General features: G+C 37.4%; 1 protein-coding gene across 2 annotated transcripts in view; it reads right to left on the bottom strand.

Annotated features, from left to right (window-relative positions):
• The window catches only part of LOC118909533 (girdin-like), a 113,742-nt gene that overhangs the window by 22,740 nt on the left and 66,704 nt on the right, over positions 1–24,298 (bottom strand). For both annotated transcript variants that reach the window (XM_057496960.1, XM_057496961.1), the window contains 2 exons: positions 3,419–3,500; positions 1,302–1,460 (listed from right to left, as the gene is read on the bottom strand). In XM_057496960.1, coding sequence (XP_057352943.1) covers positions 1,302–1,460; positions 3,419–3,500 — 241 coding nt within the window. The remainder of the gene's footprint in view (positions 1–1,301; positions 1,461–3,418; positions 3,501–24,298) is intronic.

Genomic DNA, 24,298 nt, shown 5'->3' with positions numbered 1-24,298 from the left:
TATTTAATTCTTTTTGATACAACTATAAATGGGTTTTCTTCACTTCTCTTTCTGCTAGTTCATTATTAGTATATAGAAATGCAACAGATTTCATTATTAGTATATAGAAATTCTAATAGTTTCTTGGTAGAGTCTTTTGGGTTTCTATATAAACTATCATTATCATCTGCAAATAGTGACAATTTAACCTCTTCATTACTAATTTGGATGCCTTTTGTTTTTTCATTTTCTTGTCTGATTGCTGTGGCTAGGACTTCCAATACCACGAAAAAAGTGGTGAGAGTGGGCATCCATGTCTCATTCCTGATCTTTGAAGGAAAGATTTTTTCAGCTTTTCACTATTTTGATGCTAGCTGTATGTCATATATGGCCTTTATTATGTTGAGGTACATTCCCTCTAAACCCAATTTGTTGAGAGTTTTTATAATGAATGAATGAATTTTGTCAAATATATTTTCTGCATCTATTGACGGATTTTATCCTTCTTTATGTTAATGTGGTGTATCACACTGACTAATGATAATGAACCATCCTTGCATCTCTAGAATAAACCACAGTTGGTCATGATGAATGATTTTTTATTTTTTAATTCAGCATGCCTATATTTTGTCATATATGGACTTCTCAATCTATGTCACCAGGAATGAACTAGTTTCTAACTACTTTCACTTATAATATTTTCACTTCTTGAATTTGCATACAGCTTCCTTATCCCCATAATGAAAGTGAACCAAATTTTCCCATTTACAATGAAGAAACTAAAAAAGGAAAAAAGACTGCAGAAGCAAGCACTGTCAAATTCTAGCTGTCAAACTCAACTTCACATAACACTGAAGCACAACCATTAAGTAAGAAAAATATTCAGAGGGGAGGGAGAGAGAGAAAGGGAAGGAGCATGAGCATGTGTTGAGAGAGCCTTCATTGATCCTACTTTAGTATTCTGCATTGAGCAGCAAAGAGAAATATGTTTTGCTTTCACTTCTAGGAACATGTTTGAATTAGTAGAGATACACACTTTATTTTGACTACGAGAGGACTCAAGTCTTCCCTACCTATAATGCAAAATAAAGGAATGAAAGAAGAACCCCAAAGAATTCAATGAAATTAATTATGTCCCCAAACCCTTTTTACAAGTCTAAGTGATATGCTCATCTATCATAAAATAAACATCTGGAAGTATTTACAGTTTGTCAACATTTCCAGAGTTCCTTACATTTATTAAGTGCATTTGAAATGCACTTTGAAAAATTGCAACAATTTCAAAGAAAAAAATTGTGAGTGGCTTAAATTATGCAACATACCTCAACTCTTGCCTTATAAAATCCAGTATCATGTAGCCTTTCTTTATATTTGCTGACTTCACTTTCCAGCTGATCAAGTCTGACTGCCTTCTCCTGAAGTGCATCTAATTCATCTCGGTACATTCTTGCAGAATGAGCATCCGAAAGCAAGTTCATGTTCTAAATATAAATAAGTTTTAATATCTTAATATTGTTTTCTATTTTCAAATTGATAACCTTTGGTTGCACAACTTGATGAATTTACTAAATAATAAAAAAAATTGTATACTTTAAAAGTGTGAATTTTATGGTATGTAAATTATATATCTCAAGTTGTTTTTTTTTTAAATGAACAGATAAAAGTTTTTTTAAAACCTAGAATAAAAAGTATTAAAAAAATTTTTTTTTACATATAAATATACAAACTTATGCTTACATACGATTTTTCTGTAGTATTCTGTATTAGGAATATAAAAAATATTTAGGATATTTTAAAATAAGTGAACCTCTCCTTAACACAAATTTTTATGAAATGTTATATATAGGAATATAAAAAGTATTCAGGATATTTTAAAGTAAATGTACTTCTATTTAACATAATCATTTATAATTAACTTAAGGTGAAAAAGTTAACTTTAAAATACTGGGTAAGAACACAGAAGAGGCAAACTGTATTACTAAAATTCATCATTACTTACTTTGGAAAAATAATGTTTCTATCCAGGTAATGTAACAAAATTCTGCTGAGTATTTTTTAATACTTCCAAGGGAATGCTTAGCTGCATATCTTAATGTCATTTCAGGCAAATTAAAATTCAACCTTTTATAAGTTGTCATAATACTTTAGAATAGCAGTTACCACACTGTGATCCAGGGACATCTGTGGGTCCCTGAAACCCTTTCAGGGAGTTCATGAGCTGAAAATCATTTTCAAAATAATACTAAAACATTATTTACCCTTTTGCTCTCATTCTCTCACAAGAGTGCAATGGAGCTTTCCAGAGACGACATAGCATGTGAAATCTCAAGAGACTGAATGCAGAAAACAGATATGAGAATCTGGTAGTCTTCAATTAAGCCAGGCATTAAATAATTTGCAAAAATGTAAAAGTACGAGTCTTCTTAATTTGGGGGAGTTGTGGGGGGGGAATAATGGTTATATGGTTAACATAATTTTTAGCATAGAACGGGTTGTATATTCTTTTTAAATGAATTAATATTTAGTTTTTTAAGTTTTAATTTCAAGTATAGTAAATACCAGTAGATACAATCCACATTAAACATCCTTATTAATTTTCAAGAGTGGAAAAGAGTCTTGAGATCAAAAAGATTGAGAATCACTGTTTTAGACAGAACACACATATAAAGAATTCTGCTGCCAAAAGTAGAAAGCAACCACAGCATATTTAGAAATAAATATCATGATTCCCAGTGTCATTCATCTAGCAAGGTTCCAGTTTATGATCCTGCAAGTAGAATATTCCCTCAATTTAAAATGGCACGTTCGGGTAAGGAAAAGAAATAATTGTCCAGCTTACTAGAATCCTACCGTTTATGGTTAAAGAAGACCTCAAGCACTACCTCCAAATGGAAATGAAACCTTATAGTTATTAAAGGAAGTGAACTCGTAAACAATCTTGGTTCAAGATTAAAAAACACAAAGCTTTAGTAAACTAAAAATAATTTTTTAAAGTAAAAAATTTTTATCTTAATAAGAAAAAAGTGAAAAAGCAAAAAACATTCTATTGTATATAAGTTAACATAAAGCACCATCAAAGAGCAGAGACCTAAGGAGACACATATAACCAGCACAGGTTACAGTACAGGTGTTCCAGCTTCCAAGCCCACTGAGGTCAAATGCACATAAAAGAGAAACTTGGAACTGCCCTCGGCCTAAGAGGCTCCTCTGAATCTTAGTGAGGTTGGAGTAACACTGACATAGAAAAAAGAAAAGTCCAAAGACCTTGATTTCTTATCTTGGCTCTACCATTTGTGAAGAGAGACACTGAAAAGTCATCAAATTTCTTTAAGCATCAGCAACCTCATAATTCATTAAAGTAAAAGTTATAAATTATAAGGAGAAAAATTAATTTCCAATTACTTAGCAGTGCTACACAATAAAAGTTTTAGGTACAAACCTCTTGTTGTAGCCTTTTTAATTCTATTTCCATTTGCTCAAGTTCTTCTTTGCAGTCCAATAACTCTTCAGTATTTTCGTCCCTTAAATGCAAAAAATATTTATTTTATAATAAGCTTACTGCTTTTGAAAACTATGATCATCATCTGCATTAATACAAATGCATTATTATTACTAAATATCTAGTTGAACACAGCATTAGCCATAACCCCAACCAAGGGGAGAAAGAGAAAGAAATGGGCATTGGGAATTTGTGATCGGATGTCATTAATCAAACTACCCCTTAAAGTTTTCCAAAGGCTAATAACCTCAGGGATTAATGCCCTCGTAGTTCACAAGGCAGTTTCTCTCTCTTCACCCTTCCTGCCAACCTCCATTCTCACTCCCCTTTCTAGCTCTCTCCCTCTCTTCCTCTCTGCATAGTCAAAAACAAATAAGCTGGAAGAGTTTTCATGCAAGGCAATACTATCTGGGTCTGAGACTTATAAGGTTCTCCAAACTATTTTCGACATAGTCAATGGCCTAAAGGAAATCATACACTGCCACACAGATTCCTATAGTCTTTATATCTCTATTGGTTTCTAACCTGTAGTCTATAAACATCTTCAAATTTCTACAATTTTTTTTCCTCTTTAAATTGCTTTACTTCTACCTCCCATTTTCTATCTCCCCTTCAAGGCCACGCTCGTAAATAAAGTCTCCACTCATTATCTCTACTTTTCCACCAACTGTTCTTTTTTTTTTTTATCATTTGATATTTTTAACTCAACAGGATACTGGAAAAACTTTCACAAAACAATACATACAAAAAAAAGCATAATACATAAATACCATCAATCCATTTCTATATGGTGCTGTTCTCAAAAAACAATCACCAATAGTCATACACTTAGGTTGTTACCAGTCTTTTAATATTATAAAACTTAATAAATAAGCTTGCACAGCCAAATCTGTATGTCCCATCTAATCTACATATTATTTTAATACTTAATGTGGTTTTATATTTTTAATCAGCCTCAAATCGTTTTCATAGGAATTTTTATTTTGAAATAGTTATAGACTTAAAGGAAATTGCAAAAATAGTACCTGTTCTCATGTACCCTTCATACAGCTTTCCTCAATGGTGACATTTTATATGTTGGCAGTATAGTATCAAAAGCAGGGATTTGGCATTGGTACAATACCATTAACTAAATTTACGACCTTATTTCATTTTAAAATCTATTTCTGAAGTAGACAGGAAACAAATAGCATGATTTTACATGTACATACCATGTTCCACATGCTATGCATACCTGTCTAAAGGAACTAGCTTTCCCTAATGATAAATGTTGGCAAATGTCAACAGCCTCACTAGAAAACAAAATTTCATTGGGACTATAACATGAAAAGAAAAGAAGTATCCAACAAAACAAGCAAAAAACCTCAAGGTACCAAGCTGGAGAGCTTATGTGAAAGTGGCAAGTTGGTGGTAGAAGCAGTGAGAGCTTGAAGCTTTACAGGGAGACAAGTCACAGCGTCAGTTTGCTCAGGAAGGACACCCCGGGGAAGCTGGCATCTGTGCTAGGACTTGCACAATAAAAACAGAGTTGCATAGGCTGGGATAGAAAGAAAAGGCAATCCAGGGACAACAGTGCAGAGGCAGGAAGGTAAGGGAACCAGGCATCTGGATCCGTGAAAACATTTCCCAAGTTCCTGCTCTGAAACAGGCCCTGGGCTGCGGGTTGGATAGTCACATGGGTGAAGCAAAGGCTCTGCCCTTGCTGAACCTACAGTTTGTCTGGAGACACAATGTGACTGGTGCTGTGATAGAGGAGGCACTGGGGTCTGTGGGGGTCCAGAGCAGCAACTGAAACTCCCAGGGGTTGGCAGAACTGGGAGAGGCTTTCCACCATCTGTTCTTTAATAAAATGTTTGTGTATATGAACTGTATTTCAATTTTTATAAAGGGTAAATGTTCATTGTAAAAAAACAATCTGTTGTTGACATCCCGTCATACCAATACATTTTTTAAAACAATAAATTTTTAATGGAAAAATATTCCCTTTGGTAGGGAAACTATAATTTATTTAAGTGGATTCCATTTTTCACTGTAATGCATAATGGTCTGGTAAATAAAATTATACATAAAACCTACATATTCCAGATTTCTAAAAACACATTGCAGGTTTGAAAGTTTTTGATATATACTGTCAAAATGATCTTCAGAAAGGTCATTACCAATTTATAATACACCCAGCAGAGGATAAAAATGCCTATATGTGAAAAAATTTAACAACCAAAAAGTGCTGATATTGTTCTAAATTGCCTTTATTTGAATACAAAGAATCACTGTGCTTTCTTTTATGCCACTAAAACTTCTTCTGATAAAATGCTATTATTTTAAGTCTTTTAACTGAAAAAAAGCTATTACTTTTGTGATTTATAAGATATTTCTTACAAATATTTCTTTACAGTTTGTTGAATGCTTTTTAAAAATTAAGAAAATTTTTTTATTGTGGCTATATATATATATTATATATATATATATATAACATAAAATTGTAATTTTAACCATATCAAATATATAATTCAGGGGTATTAATTACATTTACAATGTTGTTAAATTATCACCACTACTTGTTCGCAAAGCTTCATCACCCCAATTTTGAAACCATTAAGCAATAACTCCCCCATTCCTCCAACCCCTTACCTCTAAAGTACTTTTTGTTTCTCTAAATTTGCCTATTAAAGATAATTCATTTAAGTGGAATCATACAATATTTGTCCTTTGTATCTGTCTTATCTGACTTAGCAAATTGTTTTCAGAGCTCATTCATGTTGTAGCAGATAAGAGAATTTCATCCTTTTTTGGCTGAATAATATTCTATCATATGCTTATAGCACATTTTGTTTATGAATCCATCTGTACATGGACACTTGGCTTGTTTCCACCTTTTGGCTATTGGGAGAATGGAGCAACGAACACAGGCATAACAAATACCTGTTCTGAGTCCCTGTTTTCAATTCTGAGGGAATACACCTAGGCACAGAATCTAGGTCATATGAAAGTTCTATGTTTAACTTTATGATTAATATTCAAATGTTTTAATTTTACTCGTTTCTTTCTGGATGTCTATATATTAAAAATTTGTTATAAAAATAGAGCAACCAGGAGGGGAGGCTGAATATGGAGGAGTAGGAAGGCAAGACAGACATCTACACACACACACACACACACACACACACACACACACACACACGAAGCAACTACAGCAAATCCAATTAAACCCCAAAATGAACTGAAGACTGCAGAACAGACCATCTACACCTGGGGGAGAAGAGAAGACCACACAGAAAAGGTAAAGTGGCAAAGCACCAATGGAGTGGGACCCAAGCCCTTCGCCCGTCCCAGCCCAAAGGCAGGAGGAAGAGGAACAGAGCAGGGAGGGGATAGGTGCCCAGGAACTCTGCACACCTGACCCTGGAGATCTGCTCTGGGGACACAAGACCACACTGCACTGTGTTCACCTGATTAGAGGGAGTAGACACCAGGGACAGCTGGAATACTCTGAGAGATGAGACACCAGCCACCTTTGGAGGACAGACATGCTTCATTTGTCCTGCTGAGGCCCAAAAGCAGAGGCAGCAGTTTGAAAAACCTGCCAGCAGTGGGAGGGGAGCCAGAGGAGCAAGGGCTGGAGGGAGGTATCTCTGCAGGAGGAAGGGCAGGTGGACAACATCTCCCCAACACTCCCTTGGCCCAACAGCTTGGGCACACATGGGAGCCCTAGATACGCCATTCTCCTTGCTGGCCTCATTCTGAAGTGCCTTCCTGTACCCCACTAATGCGACAGCCCACTCAGCCCAGCAGCTTTGGACCTTGCTGCCTGGCAGGCAGAGGGAGACTCTCCCAGCTTTCACAGCTCTGTTTCAGCCCAACTGGGGAGGTGCCTGCAGGAGCCAGATATGAGAGCATCTTCCTCCCCAACGGTGGCCCAGCTGGGTAATGGTGCCCCACTGTTGCTAGAGGGCACCTACAGGACTCACTGCTCTAGCAGCTGTGGGCCACGGCAGCATGATATGCTGCCTGCACTGCTGATATGGGCTCCCACTGCACACCTCGCTCCCACTGCACACCTGCGCACCCCACACACCCACCACGGGACTAACTGACTCAGCACACCTACACCCCTCCCAGCACTGCAGGACCCCACCACAGCTGCTGCATGCCCCACACCCTCGAATCACACAGCTAAGCCACTGCTGAGCACCCCTGCACTCCACAACCAGGTGATTTGACAACGCCTGCACCCTGACATAGTACAACTACCCCTGAAACCACTCAACACACCCTGTTAAGGCAGCAGCCGCACCATTGCTGCAGGGCAGGTGGAGGGCAGCCCAGCCCACAACAATCCCAGCAGAATCCACTGGTTTGATCACATAGGCCTGGCTGAGGAAAACTGCTGGGCCTCAGCAGACTGAGATAAACCATGGCCAGAATACATACAGAAAGGCAACCCCACCCATTGCCCACCAACAGCTGCTGGGGCTCCACAGGAAAGGACAAGCAGGCACTTGAGAGGAAAGAGTCCTGAGCTTCTGGGCACCACAGACACCTTCTTTATAAAGCCTTTACTCTCTATGTCAGGAAGCATAGCAGATCCATCTAATAGAAAAGAAAAAACACAGAACCCTGACAAAATGAGGAGGCAGAGAACTATGTTCCAAACAAAACAACAGATTAAGACACCAGAAAGAGGGCTAAATGAAATGGAGATTACAAATCATCTTGATAAATATTTCAAAGTTAAAGTCACTATTTGCAGATGACATATTACAAATAGAAAACCCTAAAGAATCGATGAAAAAACTACTAGAACTAATAACTGGATTCAGCAAAGTTGCAGGATATAAAATTAACAGAAATCTGTTACACTCCTATATACTAACAATGAACCAGCAAAAAGAGAAATCAGGAAATCAATTCCATTTATAATTACATTGAAAAGAATAAAATACCTAGGAATAAACCTTACCAAGGAAGTGAAAGACCTAGACTCTAAAACACTCATGAGAGAAATTAAAGACACAAATAAGTGGAAATCTATCCCGTGCTCATAGATAGGAAGAATGTAGTCAAAATGACCATCTTGCCCAAAGCAATCTGCCCAAAGATTCAATGCAATTCCTATCAAAATACCAACAGCATTTTACAGTGAACTAGAACAACTACTTCTAAAATACATATGGAACCACAAAAGACCCTGAAGAGCCAAAGCAATTCTGAGAAACAAGAACAAAGCTGGGGGGATTACGCTCACTGACATCAAGATCTACTACAAAGCCACAGTAATCAAGACAATTTGGCACTGGCACAAGAACAGACCCATAGATCAATGGAACAGAATAGAGAGCCCAGATATAAACCAACACATATATGGTCAATTAATATACCATAAAGGAGGCATGAATATACAATGGGGAAAAGACAGCCACATACAAGAGAATGATTACTGGATTACTGCCAAACTCCATACACAAAAGTAAATTCAAAATGGATCACAGACCTGAATATAAGGTAAGAAACCATGAAACTCTTTGAAGAAAACATAGGCAAAATCTCTTGACCATAAATATAAGCAATTTTTTCCTGGACACATCCCTTCATTCAAGGGAAACAAAATTGAAAACAAACAAGTGAGACTACAGCAAACGAAAAAGCTTCTGTACAGCGAAGGACACCATCAGCAGAACAAAAAAGTGACCTACAGTATCGGAGAATATATCTGTAAATGATTTATCTAATAAGGGGTTAACATCCAAAATACATAAAGAGCTCATACACCTAAACACACAAAAAAACAACCTGATTATAAAATGGGTGGAGGACCAAAACAGACATTTCTCCAAAGAAGAAATACAGATGGCAAACAGGCACATGAAAAGATGTTTTACATCACTAATCATCAGGGAAATGTAAATCAAAACCACAATGAGGTATCACCTCACACCAGCAGAAGGGCCACTATCCGAAAGACAAGAAATAAGTGTTGGTGAGGATGTGAAGAAATGGGACCCCTCCTACACTGTTGATGGGAATGTCAATTGGTGCAGCCACTGTGCAAAGCAGTGTGGAGTTTATTCTAAAAATCAGAAATAGAAACACCTATGGACAAAATAATTCCACTTCTAGGAATTTACCCTAGGAATTTTGAATCAACAAAATCCTTGATCCAAAAAGATATATGCACCCGTTTATTGCTGCATTATTTACAATGGCCAAGATACGGAAGCAACCTAAGTATTCATCAATAGATGAACGGATAAAGAATACATGGTACATATACACAATGGAATATTATTCAGCCATAAAAAGAAAAGTAATCTTCCCATTTGCAACAACATGGATGGAGCTATAGAGTATTATGCTCAGTGAAATAAACCAGATGGACAAAGACAAATACCATATGATTCCACTTATTTGTGGAATATAAATACAAAGCAAAACCCAATGAACAAAACAGCAGTAGTGTCATAGGCACTGAGAAGGGACTGGTGTTTACTATGGGGGTGGCATTGGAGTGGGTGGGTGGGAAGTGTGAGGGGGATAAAGTGGCACAAAATTCTCAATCAGAGGCGGAGCCAAGATGGCAGCGTGAGTCTCCTCCCAAAAGAGAGCAGCGGAAATCTCCTCCCAAAATCACATATATTTTTGAAAATACAACAAAGACAACTCTTCCTAAACGAGAGACCAGAAGACACAGGACAACATCCAGACCACACCCACACCTGCGAGAACCCAGCGCCTTGCGAAGGGGGTAAGATACAAGCCCCAGCCCGGCGGGAACCAAGCGCCCACACCCCAGCTCCGAGCGGGAGGAGAGGAGTCAGAGCGGGGAGGGAGAGGGAGCCCAGGACTGCTAAATAGCCAACCCTACCCATCCGCACCAGAGCACAGACACAATGCATGTGTGGGGTCCTGGATACTAGGGAAACAGGACAGTAAGACCTGTGAGCAGGTCCCCGCAGCTGGCGCCCTGGGGATATAGAAAAGCGACTGCTTTTTGGAAGTCTTAAAGGGACAGGAACCCCACCGCTGGACGGAAGCATCCTGGGACACTTAGTCCAGCAGCAGGGAATCAGGGGAACTCTGGGCACTCTAACCCCCTGGGCAGCAGGGAGCACGGAGGCCCCTCAGGGAGATAAACAGCCTCCCGGCCGTTCCCCCTCCAACATGGCTCAACCTTATCGGAGCAGCAGCCCAAGGCAGGCCATGCCCACAGCAACAGCGGAGATTAACTCCACAGTGGCTGAGCAGGAAGCAGAAGCCCCATCTGCATGCAGCTGCCCAGCACAAGCCACTAGAGGTCGCTGTTCTCCAAGGAGAGGAAGACCATAAACCAACAAGAAGGGAAGTTCTTCCAGCTGTCACTCGTGCCAGCTCTGCAAACTATCTCTATCACCATGAAAAGGCAAAATTTGAGGCAGACAAAAATAACAGAGAACACACTTGAGAAGGAGACAGACCTCACCAGTCTTCCTGAAAAAGAATTCAAAATAAAAATCATTAACATGCTGACAGAGATGCAGACAAATATACAAGAGCTAAGGGATGAGGTCTGGAGGGAGATTACAGACGTCTGGAGGGAGATTACAGACATCCCAAAAGAGATGACAGAAGTGAAACAAACTCTGGAAGGATTTATAAGCAGAATGGAAAAGATGCAAAAGGCCATGGATGGAATACAACAGAGAACAGGAATGCATAGAAGCTGACACAGAGAGAGATAAAAGGATCTCCAGGAATGAAACAATATTAAGAGAACTGTGTGACCAATCTAAAAGGAACAATATCTGTATAATACGGATACCAGAAGAAGAAGAGAGAGAAAAAGGGATAGAAAGTGTCTTTGAAGAAATAATTGCTGAAAACTTCCCCAAACTGGGGGAGGAAATAATCAAACAGACCACGGAAATACACAGAACTCCCAACAGAAAGGAACCAAGGAGGACAATACCAAGACACAATAATTAAAATGGCAAAGATCAAGGACAAGGAAAGAGTTTTAAAGGCAGCTAGAGAGAAAAACGTCACCTATAAAGGAAAACCCATCAGGCTATCATCAGACTTCTCAACAGAAACCTTACAGGCCAGAAGAGAATGGTATGATATATTTAATGCAATGAAACAGAAGGGCCTTGAACCCAGGATACTGTATCCAGCACGACTATCATTTAAATATGAAGGAGGGATTAAACAATTCCCAGAAAAGCAAAAGTTGAGGGAATATGCCTCCCACAAACCACCTCTACAGGGTGTTCTAGAGGGACTATTCTAGACGGGAGCACTCCTAAGACTAAATAGATGTCACCAGAGAAAATAAAATCACAGCAAAGAAAGGAGACCAACCAAATACTAACTAAAGGCAAAAAATAAAATCAACTACCCAGTAAAAGCAGTTAAAGGAAACATGAAAGAGCACAGAATAAAACAACCAACATATAAAGAATGGAGGAGGAGGAATAAGAAGGGAGAGAAGAAAAGAATCTCCAGACAGTGTATATAACAGCTCAATAAGTGAGCTAAGGTAGGCAGTAAGATACTGAAGAAGCTAACCTTGAACCTTTGGTAACCATGAATCTAAAGCCTGCAATGGCAATAAGTACATATCTTTCAATAGTCACCCTAAATGTAAATGGACTGAATGTACCAATCAAAAGACACAGAGTAATACAATGGATAAAAAAGCAAGACCCATCTATATGCTGCTTACAAGAAACTCACCGCAAACCCAAAGACATGCACAGACTAAAAGTCAAGGGATAGAAAACATATTTCAGGCAAACAACAGAGAGAAGAAAGCAGGGGTTGCAGTACTAGTATCAGACAAAGTAGACTTCAAAACAAAGAAAGTAACAAGAGATAAAGAAGGACATTACATAATGATAAAGGGCTCAGTCCAACAAGAAGATATAACCATTCTAAATATATATGCACCCAACACAGGAGCACCAGCATATGTGAAACAAATACTAACAGAACTAAAGGGGGAAATAGAATGCAATGCACTCATTTTAGGAGACTTCAACATGCTACTCACCTGAAAGGATTGATCCACTGGGCAGAAAATAAATAAGGACACGGAGGCACTGAACAAATCACTAGAACAGATGGACCTAATAGACATCTATAGAACTCTACATGCAAAAGCAATAGGATATACATTCTTCTCAAGTGCACATGGAACACTCTCCAGAATAGAACACATACTAGCTCACAAAAAGAGACTCAGTAAATTCCAAAAGATTGAAATTCTAACAACCAACTTATCAGACCACAAAGGTATAAAACTAGAAATAAATTCTACAAAGAAAACAAAAAGGCTCACAAACACATGGAGGCTTAACAACATGCTCCTAAATAATCAATGGATCAACGAACAAATCAAAATGGAGATCCAGCAATATATGGAAACAAATGACAACAACACAAAGCCCCAACTTCTGTGCGACACAGCGAAAGCAGTCTTAAGAGGAAAGTATATAGTGATCCAGGCACACTTGAAGAAGGAAGAACAATCCCAAATGAATAGTCTAACATCACAATTATCGAAACTGGAAAAAGAAGAACAAATGAGGCCTAAGGTCAGCAGAAGGAGGGACATAATAAAGATAAGAGAAGAAATAAACAAAATTGAGAAGAATAAAACAATAGCAAAAATCAATGAAACCAAGAGCTGGTTCTTTGAGAAAATAAACAAAATAGATAAGCATCTAGCCAAACTTATTAAGAGAAAAAGAGAATCAACACAAATCAACAGAATCAGAAATGAGAATGGAAAAATCACGACAGACTCCACAGAAATACAAAGAATTATTAAAGACTACTATGAAAACCTATATGCTAACAAGCTGGAAAAACCTAGGAGAAATGGACAACTTCCTAGAAAAATATAACCTTCCAAGACTGACCAAGGAAGAAACACAAAAGTTAAACAAACCAATTACGACTGAAGAAACTGAAATGGTAATAAAAAAACTACCAAAGAACAAAACCCCCGGGCCAGACAGATTTACCTCGGAATTTTATCAGACACACAGAGAAGACATAATACCCATTCTCCTTAAAGTTTTCCAAAAAATAGAAGAGGAGGGAATACTCCCAAACTCATTCTATGAAGCCAACATCAAGCTAATAGCAAAACCAGGCAAAGACCCCACCAAAAAAGAAAATTACAGACCAATATCCCTGATGAATGTAGATACAAAAATACTCAATAAAATATTAGCAAACCGAATTCAAAAATATATCAAAAGGATCATACACCATGACCAAGTGGGATTCAAGCCAGGGATGCAAGGATGGTACAACATTCGAAAATCCATCAACATCATCCACCACATCAACAAAAAGAAAGACAAAAACCACATGATCATCTCCGTAGATGCTGAAAAAGCATTTGACAAAATTCAACATCCATTCATGATAAAAACTCTCAGCAAAATGGGTATAGAAGGCAAGTACCTCAACATAATAAAGGCCATATATGATAAACCCACAGCCAACATCATACTGAACAGCGAGAAGCTGAAAGCTTTTCCTCTGAGATCGGGAACAAGACAGGGATGCCCACTCTCCCCACTGTTATTTAACATAGTACTGGAGGTCCTAGCCATGGCAATTAGACAAAACAAAGAACTACAAGGAATCCAGATTGGTAAAGAAGAAGTTGAACTGTCACTATTTGCAGATGATATGATACTGTACATAAAAAACCCTAAAGACTCCACTCCAAAACTACTAGAACTGATATCAGAATACAGCAAAGTTGCAGGATACAAAATTAACACACAGAAATCTGTGGCTTTCCTATACACTAACAATGAACCAATAGAAAGAGAAATCAGGAAAACAACTCCATTCACAATTGCATCAAAAAGAATAAAATACCTAGGAATAAACCTAACCAAAGAAGTAAAAGACCTATACCCTGAAAACTACAAGACACTCTTAAGAGAAATTAAAGCGGACACTAACAAATGGAAACTCATCCCATGCTCTTGGCTAGGAAGAATTAATATTGTCAAAATGGCAATTCTCCCAAAAGCAATATACAGATTTGATGCAATCCCTACCAAATTATCAGCAACATTCTTCAACGAACTGGAACAAATAGTTCAAAAATTCATATGGAAACACCAAAGACCCCAAATAGCCAAAGCAATCCTGAGAAAGAAGAATAAAGTGGGGGGCATCTCACTCCCCAACTTCAAGTTCTACTACAAAGCCATAGTAATCAAGACAAGTTGGTACTGGCACAAGAACAGAGCCACAGACCAGTGGAACAGATTAGAGACTCCAGACATTAACCCAAACATATATGGTCAATTAATATTTGATAAAGGAGCCATGGACATACAATGGGGATATGACAGTCTCTTCAAAAGATGGTGCTAGCAGAACTGGACAGCTACATGTAAGAGAATGAAACTGGACCATTGCTAACCCCATACACAAAAGTAAATTCGAAATGGATCAAAGACCTGAATGTAAGGCACTAAAGCATAAAACTCTTAGATAAAAACATAGGTAAAAATCTCTTAGACATAAACATGAGTGACCTCTTTTTGAACATATCTCCCCGGGCAAAATGCAAAAGCAAAATGAACAAGTGGGACTATATTAAGCTGAAAAGCTTCTGTACAGCAAAAGACACCATCAATAGAACAAAAAGGTACCCTACAGTATGGGAGAATATACTTGTAAATGACAGATCCGATAAAGGCTTGACATCCAAAATATATATAGAGCTCACGCAGCTCAACAAACAAAAAACAAATAATCCAATTAAAAAATGGGCAGAGGAACTGAATAGACAATTCTCCAAAAAAAAAATTCAGATGGCCAACAGACACATGAAAAGATGCTCCACATCGCTAGTTGTCAGAGAAATGCAAATTAAAACCACAATGAGATATCACCTCACACCAGTAAGGATTGCCACCATCTAAAAGACAAACCACAACAAATGTTGGCAAGGTTGTGGAGAAAGGGGAACCCTTCCACACTGCTGGTGGAAATGTAAATTAGTTCAACCATTGTGGAAAGCAGTATGGAGGTTCCACAAAATGCTCAAAATAAACTTACCATTTGACCCAGGAATTCCACTCCTAGAATTTCCCTAAGAATGCAGCACTCCAGTTTGAAAAAGACAGATGCACCCCTATCTTTATCACAGCACTATTTACAATAGCCAAGAATTGGAAGCAACCTAAGTGTCCATCAGTGGATGAATGGATAAAGAAGATGTGGTACATATACACAATGGAATATTATTCAGCCATAAGAAGAAAACAAATCTTACCATTTGCAACAATATGGATGGAGCTAGAGGGAATTATGCTCAGTGAAATAAGCCAAGCAGAGAAAGAGAAATACCAGATGATTTCACTCATCTGTGGAGTATAAGAACAAAGGAAAAACTGAAGGAACAAAACAACAGCAGAATCACAGAACCCAAGAATGGACTAACAGGTACCAAAGGGAAAGGGACTGGGGAGGGTGGGTGAGTAGGGAGGGATAAGGGGGGGTAAGAAGAAAGGGTGTATTATGATTCGCATGCATAATGTGGGGGGTGGGAGAAAGGGGAGGGCTGTGCAACACAGAGAAGACAAGTAGTGATTCTACAACATTTTGCTATGCTGATGGACAGTGACTGTAATGGGGTTTGTGGGGGGGACTTGGTATAGGGGAGAGCCTAGTAAACATAATATTCTTCATATAATTGTAGATTAATGATAACAAAAAAAAAGAGAAAGAAAAGGGGGATTACTCCCTGATAGGATAAAACTAACTGCAAATCAACGATTAATGCGTGCTTTACATATCCTTAATTTTGATCTTTTAAAGGGTGTCAGATGATCAGCTATGGAAGTACATTTTTCTGATAATGTTCCTTTCTCTTAAAAAAAAAAAAGCAGTTCCTGTGTGGTGATCTCCAATAGGTTCTTCACAATGGTATAAACGTCATATCAAAGTGTGGGCAAAGGGTTTGTTTGTGTTTATACAGAGGATCAAAGCCGAATTTGGCTACCCAGAAAACGAATTAAGATAATGATATGAAGAAGAACTTGCAACATCAACATCCTCTGGAAGAGTCATTCCAGAAGATGATCATCAAAAAACTTCAACAAAGATCTTGGCGCTGTTGTAGCTGCATTCATCCCACCTGTTAATGGACTTGCCATTGGAACGAAGAAGGAAATATCTAAGCTGGCCTGTGCATACAGTAAAACAACAAATTTGACTGGATCTATACTGTTGGAACTCAACCAAGAATTAGGAGAAGTGCAAGTTGCAGTGCTCCAAAATTGTGCGACCATAGACTATCTAATGTTAAAAGAACATATGGTATACAGAGGATCAAAACCTAATTTCGCTACCCTGAAAATGAACTAAGAAACGATATGAAAAAGAACCTCCAACGTCAGCACTCTCTGGAAGACTCATGCCAGAAGATGATCATCAAAAAACCCCAACAAAGATCCACGCACTGCTACAGCTGTAGATGCACTCATCCCACCAGCTCCTGGACTTGCCATGGGAATGAAGAAGGAGATATCTAAGCTGGCCTGTGCATACAGTAAAACAACAAATTTGACTGGATCTATACTGTTGGAACTCAACCAAGAATTAGGAGAAGTGCAAATTGTAGCGCTCCAAAATCTTACAACTACAGACTATTTACTGTTAAAAGAACATAAGGGACGTGAACATTCCCCAGGAATGGGTTGTTTTAATTTGTCTGATTTCTCTCAGACTGTTCAAGTTCAGTTGGACAATATCCACCATATCATAGATAAGTTTTCACAAATGCCTAAGGTGCCTAACTGGTTTTCTTGGTTTCACTGGAGATGGCTGGTAATTATAGATATGCTTTGGTTATGTAACTATACTCCTATTATGTTAATGTGTGTGTGCAATTTAAGTAGTAGCTTAAAACGTATACATGCTGAAGTTACTCTACAAGAAGATATGTCAAAGAAATAATCAATCTTCCCATGTTTTCTTCCGCCTGCTACTTCTATAGCTTTTCTTCATCCTTCCTAATTACAACCCTTAAATAGAATTCGTGCCTCATATCAAATTTACTGAGTATCATAATTCTTCCAAGTGGTAAAGATACCTCAAGACAAATGCTGGGCATAGAAGTCACAGGGCATAAATATGTAAAGTAAAAAGCTAACCTTTTCAAACAGTAAGGCTTCTCTCTCACTTACCAACTCTACATTTCCCTGTATGGCCCCGGAAGATGACTGGTTAGCCAGAGATGGGTAAGATTCCTCAAGGGAGGAACAACCTAAGACAGGCACCGTTGCAGGGGGGCCATCAGGTGAGAAATTGGGGATCAACAGAGGTGAGGCTTAGAACCTCACCCCCCCTGTTCTGAGAGAAATCTTCTGCATACATGGATGTTTTATTGCCCTTGTCTAGCTTGGATTAACACATAGTCTACAGGTACACACCTGATCATCTACATTTTCTCTCTTACAACACTAAACTATGTTTTCTACCTTTATCTTGTATCTACCTACCACTTCAGTGTTTTATTAAAAATAATAATAATATAGAGAGACATGTGGTATCCACATATAAATCAAGTATAAAAATCAAATGAGTATTCATATTTGAACTGTTTATAGTTCATAATGCATGAGCAAAACCGAAAGTTTCTGTGATGACTGCCCGTGTACTGTTCACCATGTAACTTATTCACTATGTAAGAATTTGTTCTCCATGTAAGAACTTGTTTGTTATGCTTCAGAAGATTGGAGACTGACGAAAATTAGGCTTGGGGTGGATTAATGATTGTGCATTGAGCATTGACTCCCCTATACAGAATTTCATTGTTGTTAACAACCATTTGATCAATAAATATGAAAGAAGCCCTCACCAAAAAAAAAAAAAAAAAAAAAGTGCACACTTCCAATTGTAAAATAAATAACCGGGATGTTATAGTGTATAGCATAAGGAATATAGTCAAAATATTGTAACAGCTTGGTATGGTAATAGCTGGTACCTGGAATTATCATGTATATAAATGTTGAATCACTGTGTTGTACACCTGAAACTAATGTAATACTGTGTGTCAAGTACCCGTCGAGAAAAAATAATTATCTACAAAAAAAAAAAAAAAAAAAAAAGAACATATGGGATGTGAACAGTTCCCAGGAATGTGTTGTTTTAATTTGTCTGATTTTTCTTAAACTATTCAAATTCAGTTAGACAATATCCATCGTATCATTGATAAGTTTTCACAAATGCCTAGGGTACGTAACTGGTTTTCTTGGTTTCACTGGATATGGTTGGTAATTGTAGGTCTGCTTTTGTTATGTAGCTGTATTCCTATTATGTTAATGTGTGTACACAATTTAATTAGTAGTTTAAGACCTATACATGCTTATGTTACTCTACAAGAAGATATGTCAAAGAAATAATCAATCTTCCCATGTTTTCCTCCGTCTGCTACTTCTATAGCTTTTCTTCTTCCTTCCTAATTACAACCCTTTAGGAGAATTCGTGCCTCATATAGAAAATTACTGAGTATCATAATTCTTCCAAGTGGTAAAGATACCTCAAGACAAATGCTGGGCATAGAAGCCACAGGGCATAAATCTGCAAAGAAGTAAAAAGCTAACCTTTTCAAAGAATATTGCTGCTCTCTCACTTACCAACTTTACATTTCCCTGTATGGCCCCGGAAGATGACTGGTTAGCCAGAGACGGGTAAGATTCCTCAAGGGAGGAACAACCTAAGACAGGCACAGTCACAAGGGGGCCATCAGGTGAGAAATTGGGGATCAACAGAGGTGAGGCTTAGAACCTCACCCCCCCTGTTTTGAGAGAAATCTGCATCCGTGGATGTTTTGTTGCCCTTGTCTAGCTTGGATTAGCACTTAGTCTATAGGCACAGACCTGATCATCTACATTTGCCCTCTTACAGCACTAAATTATGTTTTCTACCTTTATCTTGCATCTACCTACCACTTCAGCATTTTATTTAAAAAATAATAATAATAAGGGAGAAATGTGGGATTCACATATAAGTCAAGTATAAAAATCAAATGAATAATCATATCTGACTTGATTGTTTATAGTTTATGATGTGTGATCAAAACCGAATGTTTCTGTGATATGACTGCCCTTGCACTGTTCACCATGTAAGAACTTATTCACTATGTAAGAACTTGTTCACCATGTAAGAACTTGTTCGTTATGCTTCAGAAGCTTGGAGACTGTTAAGAATTAGGCTTGGAGTTGATTAATGATTGTGCATTGAGTCCCCTATACAGAATTTTATTGTTAACAACCATTTGATCAATAAATATGAGAGATGCCCTCTCAAAAAAAAAAATTCTCAATCATAATGTAGGTTGGTCCTGGGGATATTAATACAACATGGAGAATATAGCCAATGATTCTGTAACATCTTCCTATGTTGACAGATAGTAGCTGTACTAGTGTGGGTGAGGATTTAATAATATGGGTAACTGTTGAACCACTGTGGTGTATACCTGAAGCTAATATAAGACTGTATATAAAAAAAAACAAAAAACAGAGCAACCACTTCTTTTGCTTTGTGCAAAGATATCCCCTACCTAGAGGACAAATATATATATATATATATATACTTCTATATTTCTTTTTGGTTCTTTCATCATTATTTAATTTTTTACATTTAGCTCTTTAATCCATCTGAAATTCAATTTGGTTTATGTGCAATATTAATTTAAATAATTTTTCCAAGACTTATCCAGGATTTCCAGCCTCAATAATCATTTCTTTCTGCACTCATTTGACTATAGCAACGAGGCTTTCACCCACAGTTCCCCACTGACACTGTTTTTCAAGAGCTGATTACTTCCTTACTGCCAAATCCAGTGGATTATTTTTGGATCTTTTAGCAGAATTTAATATAATCAACTCCATTCTTTTCCTTAAAACAGTCTCCTTTGACTTCCTGACTCCACACTCAGGTGTTTCTACTCCTCTACACATTAACTCTAGCCCTTTCACTGATTTCATGTTTTGTGCCCATCTTTTGGCCAAAATTATCAAACTCGAATTATCTGTACCAAGCACTTTGGTTAAGCACTTTTCACTTTGTCAAGCACTTAATCCTCACAAGCGCCCTCTAAAGAAACAGTAGCAGTGATAGCAGCTTACATTTATTGAGCACTAATGTACTAGACACTGTTCACTTGACAATTTACCTCACACAACAAACTTACAATAGGCACAATTATTATTACTACTTAATAGGCTAGGAAACTGATCTTAGAGAGATTAAGTAACTTGGCCGTAGTCACTCAGTTAAGTGGTGGGCCAGGATTCCCACTCAGGCAGAATGCCTCTCAAGCTCATGCACTTGATCATAGGCTACAGGCAGCCTCTCTCCAGGGTACATATTAGAAGTTTCATTTTTATGAAGAGACAGAGTAATGCATATGTATGAATACATCTATAATATTGTTGAATAATATGTGTGAAGAAACACAGTAATATGGCTAAAAAATGGTGAAGTCTGCCCTTAACCACTTAAACACCTTTATATTGTGTTCTTCAGATCACATTCTTCTCATTCTTCATGTTCTTCCTGGGCAGTCATACCACTCCCAAGGTTCAACTCCTATGCACAATGCTGCTATTATTCTGCATCAGGTATATCCTAATAATTCCAAATCTCTATTCTGAATTTGAACTAATCATCCAGGGATCATCTCCATGGAGATATATCAAAGGTACCTCAAACTGAATATGTCAAAAACTAAATTTGTCTTTTACCTTACTATTCTTCTTCCCTCTTATGTTCCCTATCTGAGTAAATGGCATCACCATCCCAATAGAAATCAACGGTAAGAAACCAGGAATTATACCTAAATCCTGCCTTCTCCCTTACCTCCTCTACAACTTCACTGTTACAACTTTGCATCAGACCCACACTATATGCCTGGACTGCCTTCGGTCGACCTTCACACTGTCAACAAAATTTTTTAGTCTAAAAATTCACTAAGAGTCAGTTATTAAGACTAGTATGTCTTTAGTAAAACAGAAATCGGATATTACACTCCTACACAAAAAATCTTCAATTCGTCCCTGCTATTTAAAGTCTGAACTTCTGAGTACTACATATATTACCGTCCATGTATTCCCTCCATCATTTCCTACCTTTCCTTTCCTTCCTCCCTCTCTTTTTTTAATTAACGTATCATTGATACACAATCTTATGAAGGTTTCACATGAACAACATTGTGGTTTCAACAGTCACCCATATTATCAAGTCCCCCTGCCCTGACCCCATTGCAGTCACTGTCTATCAGCATAGTAAGATGCTATAGAGTCATTACTTATCTTCTCTGTGCTATACTGCCTTCCCCGTGACCCCCACTACATTATGTGTGTTAATCACAATGCCCCTTAATCCCCTTCTCCTGCTCTCTCCACCCCAACCCCTTCCCTTTGGTAACCGCTGGTCCCTTCTTGGAGTCTGTGAGTCTGCTACTGTTTTGTTCCTTCAGTTTTGCTTTATTGTTATACTCCACAAATGAGTGAAATCATTTGGTACTTGTCTTTCTCCTCATGGCTTATTTCACTGAGCATAATACCCTCGAGCTCCATCCATGTTGTTGCGAATAGTAGGACTTCTTTTCTTTTTATGGCTGAATAATATTCCATTGGTATTCATTCCATCATTTTCAACTTCACTTCTTGCCATTGCCCTCCTTAAATCGTATTGAAATTCTTCAACTTCACCTTCTGCTCACAACACCCAAATAAGCTTTTTCAGCGTAGTTAATGTCTACTAAAGCTGAAATGTGACTATCTCTATGAAAACTTCTTTACACCCTCCCTTTTCGCTACCAAGTCAGAAATGACCAAAAGTCCTTTAGGTTTCAACTGCAGGCTATATGGACTTCTTATATAACTCCAGTTTCATGTAACTTCACTGATTAAAAGTTTATCTCAAAATTCAATTTAAAAATGGGCAAAGGAACTGAATAAACATTTCTCCAAAGACGACGCACATATGACCAAAAGGCACAGGAAAAGATGCTCCACATCATTAGTCATCAGGCAAATGCAATTCAAAACCACAATGAGGTATCACTTCACACTTACTAGCATGGCTGTAACCAAAAAGGAATATAAGTATTGGTGAGGATATGGAAAAACAGGCCCTCAGACATTGCTGGTGCAAATGTAAAATAGTGCAGACAGTCTGACAGTTCCTCAAAAGGCTAAACATAGAGCTACCATATAACACAGCATTTCTCCTTCTTGGTACACAACCACCAAGATAAATGAAAACAAATGCCCACATACAGACTTGGATATGAATGATCATAGTAACATTGTTTTATAAAGTCAAAAAGGGGAAACAATCCAAACATACAACTCATAAATGGATAACTAAAATGTGATATTATCTATGTAATGGAATAGTATTCAGCCATAGAAAGGAATGAAGTACTGAAACATGCTAGAATGACGATGAACCTTGACAACATTATGCTAAGTGAAAGAAGCCAGTAACAAAAGGCCACATAATATATAATTTCATTTATATGAAATGTCCAGAATAGGCAAATTCATGGACTAGAAAGTAGATTAATGCTTCCCAAGAGCCTTTGGGCAAAAAGGGACAGGGAATGGCTGCCAATGAGTATGCAGTTTCTTTGTGTGGTGTTAAAAATTACTTGATATTAGATGGTATGTGATGGTTGCCCAGCTCTATGAATTATATAACAATCAGTGAATTGTATACATTAGAAACATGAATTTTCTGATTTTTGAATTATATCTCAAGAAATCTATTTTAAAAAAATACACAATTTGTGTGAAAGAAAAACTCTGAATACATGAGATACAAGGAAGCAGAGAAAATTATTAAAGAAAGTCTTTGATAACTGAGAAGTGACTGGTGGTTATCATGGGGGTGGGGTTAGGACGGGTAGGTAAAAGAGATAATGAGGCACAAAATCTAAATCATAATGTAAGATGGTTGCAGGGATGAAGTGCACAATGGAGAATCAAGTCAATGATTCTGTAAAATCTTTCTATGTTGACAGACAGCAACTGTATTAGTTGGGGTGAGGATTTAACAATGTGAGTAACTGTTGAATCACTGTGTTGTATACTTGAAAACAATATACTACTGTATGTCAACTATATTTCAATAAAAAAGAGAAGAAAAAAATGAAGTTTTTGATGTTAACTAATGCAAATAGTGAAATTTATAAGGAATTATGTATTCTTCCATCCAATTCACAAATTATTCTTTTACTCTGTATATTAATAAATCAAAAGCAATTATATTACAATGTACTACCCATAAGTAATTATGCTATCCATTGCATGTTCTCATTACAATTATTTATTTCCATTAGGTATAAGGCAACCTGAACTATTTTTACCTACCATGATTCCCACACCTTATCACTTTAGTCAAGATCTGTCCCAACAAAAATACGTAAAACTAATGTTAATAGAAGAAATCCATGAAGGAATGTATTTTCAAAGAATAACAAAGATGGCATTTGACAAAATGTTAGTTACTGGGAATACCTGCTTTATCTGGCACATTTATTTACTCATTTAAAATCCTCATTTACGTTTTTCCACCAACATATGAGATAGTCAATTTTATCAATCACTCTAAGTTGCTTGGAATTTTAAAATACTCCATGGCCAAATAAGTTTTATTTAAAAATCAAATTTTAATATAGTGCAAAATGTTAAATGAATTCACAGCCGTCAATGCAATTCTAATTGCATACTTTAAATACTGAAGAAGATTATGCTAAATCATATGGAAACAACTAGTGTTCACTGTTTA

Source organism: Manis pentadactyla, chromosome 2 (assembly GCF_030020395.1).
Source record: "Manis pentadactyla isolate mManPen7 chromosome 2, mManPen7.hap1, whole genome shotgun sequence".
NCBI lineage: Eukaryota > Metazoa > Chordata > Mammalia > Pholidota > Manidae > Manis > Manis pentadactyla.
Note: the sequence above shows the minus strand (reverse complement) of the source record. Positions and strands in the feature narration are given on the sequence as shown.